The sequence below is a fragment of the Chaetodon auriga genome, chromosome 11 (genome assembly GCF_051107435.1).
Source record: "Chaetodon auriga isolate fChaAug3 chromosome 11, fChaAug3.hap1, whole genome shotgun sequence".
Lineage (NCBI taxonomy): Eukaryota > Metazoa > Chordata > Actinopteri > Chaetodontiformes > Chaetodontidae > Chaetodon > Chaetodon auriga.
This window is the reverse complement of record NC_135084.1, coordinates 15,688,419-15,702,282: the sequence shown is the minus strand read 5'-3', so window position 1 is coordinate 15,702,282 and position 13,864 is coordinate 15,688,419. Positions and strand designations below refer to the sequence as shown.

Sequence of the window (13,864 nt, the reverse complement as noted above, 5' to 3'; positions counted from 1 at the left end):
TTTTTTTCCCCTCGTGGGCCAATGATACTGAACCAGGAAGCTATATTACAGAACTTCCGTTGGTAAACACTACAGTGAAGAATATATTAGCGATTGAACATTAATTTGTACTTGGACTCATTCTGCCAGACTTTGTCAGCATGGAGGTTTGTTTTCTTGTCTCACCACTGGACTGTAGCTTCTTTTAATGTGCTGCTTTTCAACGGTTTCACAGTGCCTTCAAGTTGCTAAACTCGACATATGGGTAAAGTTCATCTGCAGTGCTAACGACATGCAGGTAAAGGAGGTAGAGAGGTGTTGCTGTGTAGTCAAGCTGTCGGACGCTTTTTCCCCAAAGAAATCTGCGAGCTGCAGCGGAGTTATAGTCCATCCCCAAACTGGGACAGTGATATGCACCGGCGCCCCGTTTTCCCGTTTCATCGCCGACACAGAGCCTCTCTCTGCAGACCGCAGGCTCCTGTCACCCCGCAGCTTCAGTGAAAAACTTAAAATCCGCGTCAGCTTTCCTTCTGAGCCAGACCTGGACAGCAGCCAGTCTGCACAGGGAGAAGCATTCTCACCCCCTAGAAGCAAAACAACATGCAACCGGGAAGTTTCAGCCGAGTTGCTGATGCTGGTGAACTGCCTGGAGTTCAAACAGGCTTTCCAGGCTCTCTTCCAAGAGGCTGACCAGTGGCGTTTCCACAGTGATGAGGAGCCGGATGAGGAGCTGATCAGAGATGCTTGGTTCCTCAGCTGGTTTGCTGTTCTCAAGACAAGTGTGGTGGCACACAGGAGACCAGATTCAGGCACTATCCCCTGGCAGAGCAGCTCATCTGTCCAGAAGGGCCACCCGGTTGTGGCATGTGGCTCACCTTTCGGCTCCCTCTGCTTGGATCTCTTCATCAGCACCCTCAGCAGAGGTATCATCAGTAACCTCGCTGGTGAGGAAAACGCTGTCATCCTCACAGACGCCAGGTGCTTGCCAGGCACCGAAGGCGGGGGGTTGTTTTTGGTGAAAGGCACAGATGACGTGCGTCTCATTGGACTGATCGTGTCTCCGTTTGGCTGGAAGGCGAACGAGTGGATAGGCCTCACTCTTGTCTGCTCCGTCCACTCGATCTTCAGGAACATCATCCGCTGCATGAGCACTCAGGATCCGCTCCAAGATGTTTGGCTCAATCCAGGAGAGGCAGGCCTCCACATATGCGCCACAGCCCACGAGTCAAAAGCTGTGAAATACCCCACCGTGTGCCTTGTGGACAGTGGTCAGTTCTGGGGCTCGGGAGTTGTTGTCACCTCTCAGCTGGTTGTGACCTGCCGTCATGTTGTCAACGGGAAGTCGACGGTCACCCTGAAGTTCCATCACAGGAACAGGTGACAGCACACTCATTGTCTTAACCCTGCTCAGCCCTTCTTATCTTAATTGTTGGGTGTCAAACACACACCCTTCTCTATACAGGAAGGGATTTGAGGGGAACATCAATCCAAAACACATTAAACAGCAGTTTGGAGCCTTTGTCACAGCCAGCCTGTATTGGTTTTCAGCCTTGTCCCTTGTGTACAAAGATTTCTTCAGATTCTCTGAATCTTTTAATGACATTATGTACTGTAGACAATGAAATCCCCGAATTCTTTGCACTTTCACATTGAGAACCATTATTCTTAAATTGTTGTGCTATTTGCCAGCACAGTCTGTCACAGTGGTGAACCCCTTCTTGTCTTTACTTCAGAAAGACTCATCCTCTCTGAGAGGCTCCTTTTGTACCCAATCATGCTACTCACCTGCTGCCAGTTAACCTAATTAACTGTGAGAGTTTCTACCAGGTGTTTTCTTTTAGCATTTCCCAACTTTCCCAGTCTTTTGTTGCCACTGTGCCAACTGTTTCATTTTTAAAAAACAATGGAATTTCTTCACATTTGACATGTTGTCTTTATGCCATTTTCAATTAAATGTGCACTTTCAATGTTTTGCAAATGATCACATATTTACATTTTAAACACAGCATCCCAACTTTTTTAAAAACAGGGTTTTACAGTGTGCATGCTGGCACACCAGCATGCACGGCACCAGGAGACCTGAAACTGGAATATCTGAACCAAAGGTCACTGAGGAAAGTATTGGCGTGAGCTGGTAGCTTCAACCCTCAGTAAAACATAGTGAAACTGGTAGTCCAGTTGATTGGATGAACTGTTACATTGTGTTGTTGGTTTAACTCTTCCTCTGACTCCTTTCCTTTTTTTAGGCCCTTACACACCTCCATTGGTGTCTTCACTTACTTTGCGTGACTGGACCTTTTCTCAGGACGATAATATAACATGTGATGTTTTGCAATATGTTTTGGCAACATCTGTTCCACAGAGTCCATGATATTGTGGGTGACGTGCTGTTTTCCACCAAAGCGTCTTCACCCTTTGATTTGGCTGTGGTGCAGCTGAGAGACTCCACCACAGAGGCTGTGGTCCCTCGAATGGCTCAGAGTTTCAATCCAGGTTGTGACATCAGTCTTGTTTAGTGGAAACAGTGGAATTGTTTTTTAGAGGAACATCTTGCGTCGTATTCATCATATTCAGATCTTAGTTTCTTTACACTAATGAAACTGTTCTAAGATTGATGTTCAGTTTGGTCTCTCTGCCTCCAGGTGATTCTGTAGTTGTGGTTGGATACGGTGGGCTGGGTCAGCGCTGTGGTCCGTCCCTGACCTCTGGTGTTCTCTCCAAAGCCATTAAGTTGAATGACCAGCCTGTCATGCTTCAGACCACCTGTGCAGTGCAAGCAGGGGCCAGCGGGGGTGCTGTGGTGCGGAGACGCTCAGGAGAGCTGCTGGGTAAGAAGAGACCCAGCAGCTACAAGAACATATACTCTTTTTGATCAGTGGGGGGCATATGATGTCCACAGAAAACTGCACTGGAACAACGTACCAGATGTGTGGAGAAAAGGCAGCTATACACATGTGAATGCTCTTTCTGTACTGCTGTACATTTGCAATTTTAAGAGAATATAACAATTATTTGCTGTTTTGCAGGTATCGTGTCCAGCAACACGAGGGACCTGGCTGCCAAAGTGACCTATCCGCACCTCAACTTCAGCATCCCAGTGACTATTTTCCAGGGGTTGTTGCAGCACTTTCAGCATACAGCAGATGCCAATGTTTTCAGGTTGTTGGACACCACAGAAGAAGAAGTCAAAAGGGTGTGGAGGCTACAGTGTGATCAAAGCAAACTGTAACAGAGGAGCCAAGCACCTTGAGAGTTAAATCAGTATGGTTTATATGAAAAATCACATTAGGTAATCAAATTGATATTATGTATAATTTTTTTTTACACAAAACTAATATTTTCAAATATGTAACTTTATATGCTTCGTACTGCAATTTATAACAAACAGTCACAGATATGAAGGAGTGAATGCAACTAAAACAGGAATCATTTATTCTTAAGTTTGATACCCAGAAACATGCAGTGCAGAATGGGAAATATTTAAAAGTAATGTTAACAGCCAAGTTAAAGTTACTTTAATACTGCAGAGATTGCTGTGTTGTAATGTAGTGTAAGTAAACGACTGAAATAGTTTATTCTGGTGATATTTCATTGTGTGCTGGGTGTATTTCTGTACACAGTCATCACAATATACCCACATTATAACAGCTAACATGTCAGAGAAACATAAATAGAGCTAGCCATTTCTCCCTATGAAAAGTCACAAAGGATGACACAAAGGAGTGCATCAGGTTTCACACCTAACACCAAACCCTTCGCTATTTTACAGTTACAGCGCCAAGAAAAGACCATACACTTTTCCTGGAAGCATGTGTGAGGACTTACACCTGGTCCTGTTACATATGGCTTGTTTTCACCAAGCAGGCGGAATATTCAGCATAATCAGCTGACAGGTTGCTGAAAATGATTGGTCCCTTTGGGTAGCCAGAGGCCTTGCTGTTGGTATCAGGTATTCAGACATCTGTTGGCAGGCATACCCACTCGCAGCTAACACATTTAAGGTTTCACCCACTGGGACATTACTGGTACTGATTTCCATTATCACTGAAACGTGAAACTGAGCAATGACATTTCAGCGGATTGGTTACTGTCAGTTTTCACAATGCTAAGACAAGCGGTCTTGGCCCGGGCTCCCAAGGATACACTGTAACATACTGTAAGGTTTTCATTTCACTGTTCCCACACTGAATAGTTCACAGTGGAGAGGCAGGAGCGATGTCCCGGGGAGGCTGAGGAGAGAGTTTTCTATAGGCATTGTGCTGTTAGAAGTGCTGATATGCAGACCTGAGCCTGTATCTCATTTCTGCTGGTTTCCCATAGCTATAAGCTGCACTCCACCGCAGAATGAAGTAAGTAAGGCAAGAGCAGAAGTGAGCTGACAATAAGGCCTTCAGTCTTTGAAATGGAAATGTGAAGACAGGCTACAAAAAATTATGTTTGTGAATGTTATGTGTTTTAAAATCCATGAAATCACCATGAAACTGGTAGATTTTGCCTGTAAAAAAACATCAATCAAAAATCTGTGTTTTAATATTGTTAAAACAAAGAAACCACAGATAGAAAGAAAGGAATTCACATACATTTTATTTCCATGTACAAAACTCTGACTTGTGTTAATGCATCATGAAGTACAGATATTGCATGAGGAGGATTTTTGCTCAGGGACAGCGATTCAGTGATGATGTAAGATGTGGTAATTAGAGCCTGACCAATATTTCAGCACGGCTTATATTATTTGACAATTCTGGCTTATGACAATCATATTGCCGTATATGTTTTGGTCAGCAAAAAAAACAGCAGTGCAGTCAAGATGAAGATCACCAAAGTGGGGAGGCTTCACCCTCTGGATACCAGAGGCCTACATAACAAATTTCATGATAGTCTATCTTTACTAGCTTTACTACTTGCTCTCCAGAATAAGTTAAACTGACTTTGGTCATCCCCTAACTCTGATCACCAGATCAAAATTGTCTTTGTCCAACCCTGACCATCATTTTCATTTTCCATCAACCTCAGATGAGTTTGTCTTCCCAAGTATTAGCATGCTAAATGAAGATGGTAAACGTAAACATTCAGCAGGTGCTGGCACAGCTATAGACTTAGTTTAAACTCAAATGTAGATATCACCATCAGTGTTGAAAGCTCTAGTAAGTGTACTCTGAATATGCAGACCATTGTTTCTCTTTTGATGATTTGGTGTACAAAGAACGGTTAATAACAGCTATGCCTGTGATGGCATATACAGTTCATACACTGCACAACATCACTGCTCGAGGATCATGACGGTGCTAAAATGAGAGAAAGAGAGAGAACAAAAGCACAGACTCAGATGTATGGTGGCCAGCTGGGCCACATAGTCCAGTTTATTTTATTTTATTTTTTTTTATTAAACACAATAATTGATCCACATTATGATACGATGTACACTTGTCAACTAAGCAGTATATTCTGCTAGTCTTTCAAGGCATTGATAACAGGACTAATAGGTGACAATCTGCCTTCTGATACACACATTATATACAAGCTAAAGAGTGATGTGTGAGAAACTTTTTTTTTTTTATAAGTTATGAATGAGACAGAGCACTACTGTCACATATGAGCCGAAGCGTATGACATGAAAACGGTAAAGTCAAAGGGTGCTTTTCAATACTCTAATGTGGTTTCCTCTCTATCCCGCCTGGTTTCCTGCATAACACGAAAATGGGTTATCTAAAATTTAGCTAATCTGCAGAAAGAAAAGATGAAAGAGGCCAATTTGGACTACTGAAATGCACCCAGTCTTTCTCCATTTTTTTATGCAAGCACATGACAAGCACCTGCGACTGCTTAAAGTCTCCATTATGCATCAGCTAAAAACTGCTCAAAGATGGTTCAAAGGACAGACAACAGAAGAGAACAAAGATTCACAAGTATGGGCGACAAAATTCTTGACTCCAGACCCATAATTTCTTAATAGTGAAATTTCCCCTCCCCCTGCCCATTTAAAGAACATCCTGTGACATTAAATACTCCCATAACATATGCATCTTCCCTCTCCCGACCCCTGCAACCCTCTCCCTCACTTCTTCATAAGACAGTGTTGTTCTGAGTGTGAGAGCTTCACCACGTCCATCTCTTTGCAGGATCTGCGTGTGTGCGTGTGTGCGTGTGTGTGTGTGTGTGTGTGTGTGTGTGTGTGTGTGTGTGTGTGTGTGTGTGTTTGGGACCATCACGATGCTCTTGTTGAGAGGTTGGACTACACGTTGGCCCTTTACCAGATATAGCCCCCATCATCCACCTCTCCCACCTCTCCCTCTTCCTCTTCAGCCTCCTCTGCAGTCTCCTCAGCCTCTTTCTCTTCCTCGTCCTCCCATCCGACCCCACTGCCAAAATCACCTGAATATGCCATTTCATCATCTGTGCCGAGACGGAGAGAAAACATTCAGATTGAATTATCCACTGCGGACGTCTTGTATATTGTAATGAATTATATTCAGTATGTCTTCTTCTCAACTTTGATGGAGTCCTTTCTATACCAATGAGAAAAGCTGAAATCAATTTGAAACATTGACTGCAGTAGCAAAAAAAGGGGCATGTGTTTGACTTTGTCTGGATTTTAATAGCTATTTCTAAACCTTGCCAGGGGACCCATTCTTATCAGGCGCAGGTTCAGTCCAACCAGTCCTCATTTATCTTGAAAGACTTTTCTCACAGCGACAAGCAGCGCTTTAGAATGCAAATGACTCCGGACACATGAATGTGGCACTGGTCCCTGCAGTGAGTTATGTTGCAGAGAGTCTTAGTCCTTTAACATAAAGGAAGCCTTGTGCACAATGCATGTGGGGGTGCTGTGCAGAAGTGGGCCAATCCACAGCAGACTTTTTCTTTTTTCTTGCGGCATTCAGCTTTCAAGTTCAAATTCTATTCATATATATTGACAGCTGAAACCTAGTGGACTTACCGCAATCTGGTTTGCCACGAATCCTAGATCCAGCTACTTCTCCTCCATTTTGGTCAACACACCAGCACTCTCCCCTGTCACACTGTTGCTTCCTGTAGTAGCCGTCCTCATCACAGCTGGGAATGAATCGACCTGGCATTTACGCGGAAAAACACAAATAAGAGTCAGGCAAAGCTACTTCGCGTACCCTACAAGACCCTACATACTGCATAATCTCTCCAAACCTCATGAATCATGCCTCATCACACGTGGCACCGAGCCCGAGTGAGAATGTAATGCATGCAGCATGTGTGGCCGCCAATTCCTTATTCCATGAATACAAATATGTTCACGGAACAAGATAGGGGTGAATAAATATTAAGTCAGCATATTGCAGCTTATTGGGGTGGTGTAGGTGTGTGTGCTTGTGTGGGATGGTGGCTAGCTAATCACTATGGGATAAGGGAGGACACAAGATTGGAAAGTTTTCAATTTCTGAACCGTTACATGAATATGAAATACAGCCTGTGTTCACACGGGAATGCAAAAAGCAAGGAAAATATACTGTAGTTGCATTTACCACGGAGGCAAAACTTCACCTGGTCGGGCAGTTTTCTCCAGAAATGTATGTAGTGACATTGAACGTTTCAGAGGCTACTTTTAGAATAATGTAAATACAGACAAAAAAATATGTGTGACACAAATAAGACAAAACAGAACTGTCTGTCCAGTCTTTCAAGGGAACATCTGAGCGTCGGGCTGGCAGACTGCCCCCTGCTCGCCGCTCTGTGTCCTTGGAGAGTCCTGACTCAGAGCCCAGTCAGCCAGCCAAAATCTGCAGTGCGCACATGCGTGCACACATGTCCAGAAACACACACACACACACATTCACATATTCACCCACTCACACGGACATGCAAGACACACACTGATGGCTGCTTTTCCTTTGCCGTCTGTCAGTATCAAGTTCTAATCCACAAGACTGATGAGGGACTAATCCCCGCCTCTTGCTTGTCATCTGCTTGATGAAAACCCTCGAACAGGACAGACTGATCCCGTCGGGCTGGAATGCTCTTCTGAAAAGTCAGATACCTACCAAACTTTCTCTTGCCGCCGTCGAGTACTTGGATCCTCTCGAGCTCAGCCAGGCAGGGCGGCTCTTAAAAGAACAGAACAAACAGAGCACAGACACGATTAGATGCAGAGAGAATGACTTAAATCTGGCAAAAACAATAACAGTTAAAGGTAAATTCTATCGTGAGTGTAAACAATGTTTTCTAATGACCTTAAAACCAACTCCCATGTATTTCCTTCCCAACCAAAACACTGTATGAGCTTAGGAACCCAGACCTAGTTTCTGCCTGGCTGGTTGGCTGACAGGTGCAATCTCTGAGTGCTGTGGGAGAACCAGACTGTCAACAAGCAGCAGGAATGTTTTCAGCTCCTTGCGGTGACCGCGTCACCCCATGGGGAAGGAGCAGGATGAGACGGAAGACAAATGGTGATGGACCAGCACGCAACACAGAGGTGGCTTCACCTGGGGGCTACTGAGCGCCTTGAAGTTTGAACACACGCACCGAGGGGAATATGTCAGCACACAGGCACGTGAATGTGTGCACGGCCCACAAACCTGACATCCTGCCCAGAACACTCACTCTCTCTCCAGAAGCAGAGGCACCACTCGGCAGTGGAGACCTTGCCGTCCCTGTAGGAGTCACAGGAGTTGAAGAAGGGCCGGATGCAGACCTCGTACTTGTCCAGGTTGATGGCAGCCAGCTCGGCCTGGTCCAGGTACAGATCGTTATTGGTGTCCAGCTTGGAAAACATCCAGCCTATGGAGTCCTTACAGCTGGCCACCAGGCTCCTGTCCAGCACTGCAAACACAATGACAGACAAACAAACATTCATTTTTATCAGGGGACAGCTGCACAAATGGAAAATGAAACCATGCCAGTGTGCTCAGAAATATCTCCTGTTTCCACTGCAAATCCACCCTTTTTATTTTATTATTTCATGTTACCAGTTTCAACAGAAAACTGGTTTCTTCTATGAAACCTATTACAACGATTTCCCACCTCAAACTTTACAACCTGGGCAAGACCCGGTGCTTATCAGGTGCTAACTTATAGCTGACCAGCTCCTGAGGTTCACTCTTCCAGCGCCTGTATGTGATGCAACGTTATCTCAATCCATCGTCCCAAAAGTGTTTTGAGGCCCTGTACGAGCATTTGGTTGTATGATCTATCCAATGAGAGCTGCAGAAAACATCAGGGTGGAGGCTTCACCAACAGAACCACAGGGCTCGTGAGGATTTTATTTTCCCTGTTGACCTTTTTTTTTTTTGTCTCTACAATTGCAATCATTGCACTGTACTGTTACTGCTGCTACATCTTGAGGCAGAAAATGCCATGTGAAAGGCCACCAGTTTATTTATTTCTGAGACAACAATGAGTTGTGGAGTGTGAAATCGCCAAGAACTGTAGTGGCGACTTGTATGTTAGCAGTGGCTCCCGGCAACTACATCCATTGTCAACGGTGAGATATAATAAAAGACATAACATCTTGTTTCATCATTTTCTACAGTAGTCTACCTGTAACTTGAGTACTGTGCTCCCTCTTAGTGCAGTCAGGTTTCATTAAATAGTAGCTCTAACCTGATGTGGTGCTGGCTGCCGTGGTTCTGGCCCCGGGCTTGCTATTGTTGTTCTGCTTGGCATTGGTCTGCAGTAGCTGGAACCAGTCCCTCAGACGCTCCCCGAGATCAGCTAGATCCTGTCCAGTACAGCTCTCTATGGAGGCCAGAGAGAGAGGAAGAATACGATATTTGTTGCACATATTCAGATTGTTATAATGACTGTTGTACTTATTGTGTGTGTGTGTTGTGTTTGATCTTACCATGCTTACTCTCCTTGGATATCGGGGCAGCAGTCGGACAGGGACACAGACCTGAACACTTCAGCGTAAGATCCTTCCCCGTAAGACACGCCTGCTGCTCCAGCTTGCACTACAACACAAAACACACACGAGCATGCATTAACACGCACACACAGACACACCGGTGACATCGGCAAGGGGACACAAAGGTGAAGCAAAATGAGTTATTGCCGCAACACAGATCAAATATTCATGAGGTGACCGACTGTACGTCTTAATTCAAATCTGAGAATTGCTCCTGAATGCGCTTTCCCACCTCCGCTTGCATGCAAGGTCAGGAATAGCGATCCAAAAGACAAAGCATAAATCAATAAACACGCAGGATTCTGTCACTGCAAGCCACCAATTGGTCCTTCTGAGGCCATATATCCTGGCTCTTTCTCTCTGTTTTTCCCCTGAGAGTCTCTTCAGCTCTGAATGTGCACAGTGTATGTCACTGTTTACCCCACAACGCACAGTACACTCTGTTAGCACATACATAACACAAAGTCAAAGCTGTGAAAAAACGTACCAGCTCCAGACTGATACAAATATTGTTATACATATGTGCTGCATAGTATTTCAGTTCAAACATTTTCACACATGTCTGGTAGTATAACCTGCATTGGTAAAAGCTGTCAAGACTATTTTAGCAACGCTTACCAACACAACATACGCTGTGACAAAGCACACAGAACACATGTAATGCTGAATCTACTCGTGCAGCATGAGCATAATTTTAGCATCTTTCTTGTGGGGGATGCTGCACAGCTCCACTGCTAATGATTTCCACCCTCAGCTACACCCAGTGATTATTTCTACCATCACTTCTTTCCTTTTCAGAGAAATGCACACGCTCATTACACTAATTAGTCCCAAGAAAAATTATTTTTTCTCTATGTTTAAACTTAAACCTGCATTGATTGCTTTTTTTTGCCAGCAGTGAAACACAAAGGCTGTGAACACAATACTGACATAACACCTAAAAAAAAAAAGGTTTCTGGTGAACCTGATGAAGGCAGGTCCAACATTCACCCTCCTTTTAGCTTTGTTTCGGTCTCCACCACAGGAAATACTTCACTGTTTCGCTGCTAAATGCTATTTGGGGTTTGTCATTTGATGTCTCCCAATTTATCTCCCAAAAGACGACACATTGGTGTGTATGATTTCAGGAAATAGATATATGAGGTGGGCATGTTTGGAAGACTAGCTGACAGGGCTGAATAAAAATAGTCCCTGTTATCGATAAACACTCATTTATTAGGCACAGATAGGTTTCACTGATGCAGTCTAATACAACGCATCAATCCAACCTTCATGAAGGTGAGAATATTTTGCTTAAACTAGTATTTTTATAATCTGTACATAATATTCATAGCTGATTTTACTCTGTATCCTTTTCTTGACCCTTCTGTGCCACTGTTTTTGCTGATTTTGCGTTTTTAATACTTGCTAGCTGTAACGACTTAATTTCCCCGGTGTGGGATCAAAAATATCTCTAGAGAGCTGGTGATTCAACTTTACGGCCATTTTGGAGGATGAGTCAATAATACTGACATGTTTACTCTTCACCTCTCAAAAACATTATAACCTTCATGAAGGCAGGATAAATTTGCTTGGAATTGCTCACTGGACTGCAGTTTTGAGTTTTGTAAAATTCTACAACTAAATGATTATATACCAGATAACACTGAATTATTGCCCAGCTCTATGGGTGTGTATTTGCCTCAGTGTACCTTTGAGGCGTAGTTGTGTCCGTCTGATCCACACACGGGTCCCGTGGAGGAGATGGGACAGGGCTGACAGTTTCCGTCAGGAGACCTGAGAGCAGGCTGCTTCAGCCTGGAAGACAGAGGACAGAGGACACACTTCAGCCTCACAAAGTCCAGCTGAGACCACTGCTGTGCTAATTCAGAGTACAGACACAGCAGCACCAACCTGGACAGGAAGCAAACAGCCCTCCTCTATGTTGTCTGAATGTATTAGCTTATCATTAAACAGCAGGCAGTCGCACTGCACTGCTGCACAAACAAGCTTTATTTTCACCACTGTGGCCGACAGGGAAACTCATCCCGGACAAGCACAAGCCACTGACTGCAAACCTTGTGTTGTGTTCACCTTATGTAAGTCTGCATGAACAGAGAAGATTTTTAACGATGTGTGTGTTTTGGGAGTTAGTCAGTTATTGCCCAGGGGCCGCACACACTCACCTGTGTTCAAGTTTCTTGCGGTTGACGCACACAGCTCTCTGGTAGCCCTGGGCGATACAAACCTTGTGTCGGCTGCACTTAACCTTTTGACAGGGGTCCTTGGTGGTGTCTACATCTGGGGAAAAACAGAAAATGACTTGTATACTGTGGCATCCTCACCGCTTTATTTTTTTTACCCTTTTCTCTATCTGCCCATCGTTCCACTTTTCACTCACAGTCTCAAATCCCAAATCTCTCCACTCTATTTGCTCAGCATAACCTGAGAGTCAATCCAAATTATTGTTGGTCTTGTACTGTAACAAATCTTGAGGCGTTTCGTGTTGTGAAAATGAAAAGATCTTTGAACAGAATGAAGCAGATTCATTTGTTTCTAATGCAGCTGCGCTTGTTTTGAGCTTTTCTTAAGAATCACATTTGGGATCATGTAAATACAGTTTTCATACAACACTTTAGGTGACTTGCAAAGATGAATATTTTTCACGATGTAGGCTGAAGCCTGCATGGCTACCACGCTCTGCCCCATCCATCACACTCTCCGCTAGCACCTAATGCTGGACCTTGTGTCAGCGCCTCACACACACTCATATGTCACAGCTGTCTGTTCCTAGCAGGCCGCCTGGAGCCCAAACCTGGATGTCACACTCTATTCTCTTCATATCCCCCAGCCTTTATTCACCTACACTATCCATCAGTAGAATACAGCAGAATACAGTTTATTCGCAGACTGCTATTGCAGGTTTCATCCATATGACAGAGGTGCTTGTACTCAACCCCTGCTCTTACTGTATCCTGTTTTATGGCACTGTTAGAATTTAGCAGGCAGGCTTACAATCTCTCTTGTCCTCTGCGCTAGCTGAATGCATTAATGCTGCCTACATCACAGGATTACTGAAGCGAACCGACAGATATCTGATTTGAGAAGCAAATCCAAAACAATACACCCCCCTGTCATGGCTGAGCTGGTTGTATAACTGACTGACTGACTGCTCTGACTGAGAAACACTGAGGCTCGGAGGCATTAATGCCCAGATGCAGACTCCTCATCCATTTAGACCGTCAACAGTGGAGCCTTATTCTCTGGTCGCCCCGTATCCCAGTTGGCATTGATTGTATAGAGTATCTCAGTGTACAGTATCACACACATCTCACAGCTTTTCTCCCTCTGCCTTTCTCTTGTTCTTTCTCAACCCTCTCCTCTTTTGTCACCGCTAGAGCCGACTGACAGTGGATTTTTTTGGCCGATGCATCACCAGTATTAGGGAATAAAAAACTTGTTTCAGTGATATGGAATGGATGCAGGATATTTTACAGTTTAAATATAAACTTTAAAATGACATCTTTGCACTGAGGCAGGAAAATTCAATAGAAATTGCATCACTATAAATGACCCCAAGTTTTCATACCGGTGCATACTGGACAACATGCACACCGATACTGATAAATCTCCAGTGTATGTTAGACCAATATCCGCAGACTGATATATCCGCTGGGCTCTGCTGCCTGCCTTTTTCTCTCTTGCAGGTTTGATGTTTCACCCCCATCTAGTTAACACCAGCGCATCAGCAAAATCAGGGTGCAGCAGCCAATTAAACCCTAATGATGCCTCCAGACACAAAGGAGGACAAGGCGATTAAGGTACTAATGGGGATGCACTGCGGTAGGTGGGGGGGTGGGGGGTAAGTATACAAAACTATGTATTTTGCAACCCATCCAGGGAAGATTGAACCAACACTTAAGCAAAAGAAATGAAAAGAAGCAGCATATAAACAGAGAGCAGATAATCCTGCCTTCTAATAGCAAAACATTTGTAAATAAATCTTAGCGAGCCGCTACAATGCTGGCA

General features: G+C 44.2%; 2 protein-coding genes across 2 annotated transcripts in view; one reads left to right on the top strand and one right to left on the bottom strand.

Moving 5' to 3' along the window:
* Positions 1–15: 15 nt before the first annotated feature.
* tysnd1 (trypsin like peroxisomal matrix peptidase 1) lies at positions 16–3,564 on the top strand. The gene is made up of 4 exons (XM_076743211.1): positions 16–1,356; positions 2,342–2,472; positions 2,622–2,807; positions 3,006–3,564. The coding sequence occupies exons 1-4, from the start codon at positions 188–190 to the stop codon at positions 3,206–3,208; spliced, it is 1,689 nt and encodes a 562-aa protein (XP_076599326.1). The 5' UTR covers positions 16–187; the 3' UTR covers positions 3,209–3,564.
* A 1,747-nt stretch (positions 3,565–5,311) lies between these two features.
* Positions 5,312–13,864, bottom strand: part of spock2 (SPARC (osteonectin), cwcv and kazal like domains proteoglycan 2) — a 28,509-nt gene continuing 19,956 nt past the window's right edge. The window contains exons 3-10 of the mRNA XM_076743840.1: positions 12,022–12,136; positions 11,548–11,653; positions 9,794–9,902; positions 9,553–9,687; positions 8,554–8,772; positions 7,995–8,057; positions 6,920–7,051; positions 5,312–6,375 (exon numbers count right to left, since the gene is read on the bottom strand). Of these exons, the coding sequence (XP_076599955.1) occupies positions 6,230–6,375; positions 6,920–7,051; positions 7,995–8,057; positions 8,554–8,772; positions 9,553–9,687; positions 9,794–9,902; positions 11,548–11,653; positions 12,022–12,136 (1,025 nt within the window). The 3' untranslated portion in view covers positions 5,312–6,229. The remainder of the gene's footprint in view (positions 6,376–6,919; positions 7,052–7,994; positions 8,058–8,553; positions 8,773–9,552; positions 9,688–9,793; positions 9,903–11,547; positions 11,654–12,021; positions 12,137–13,864) is intronic.

Excerpts from the sequence above, each read along its gene's own strand:
- tysnd1 (XM_076743211.1), top strand. The coding sequence starts at position 188 with ATGTGCTGCTTTTCAACGGTTTCACAGTGCCTTCAAGTTGCTAAACTC. Across the intron at positions 1,357-2,341 it reads AAGTTCCATCACAGGAACAG|AGTCCATGATATTGTGGGTG; the intron begins GTGACAGCACAC and ends TCTGTTCCACAG. Across the intron at positions 2,473-2,621 it reads GGCTCAGAGTTTCAATCCAG|GTGATTCTGTAGTTGTGGTT; the intron begins GTTGTGACATCA and ends CTCTGCCTCCAG.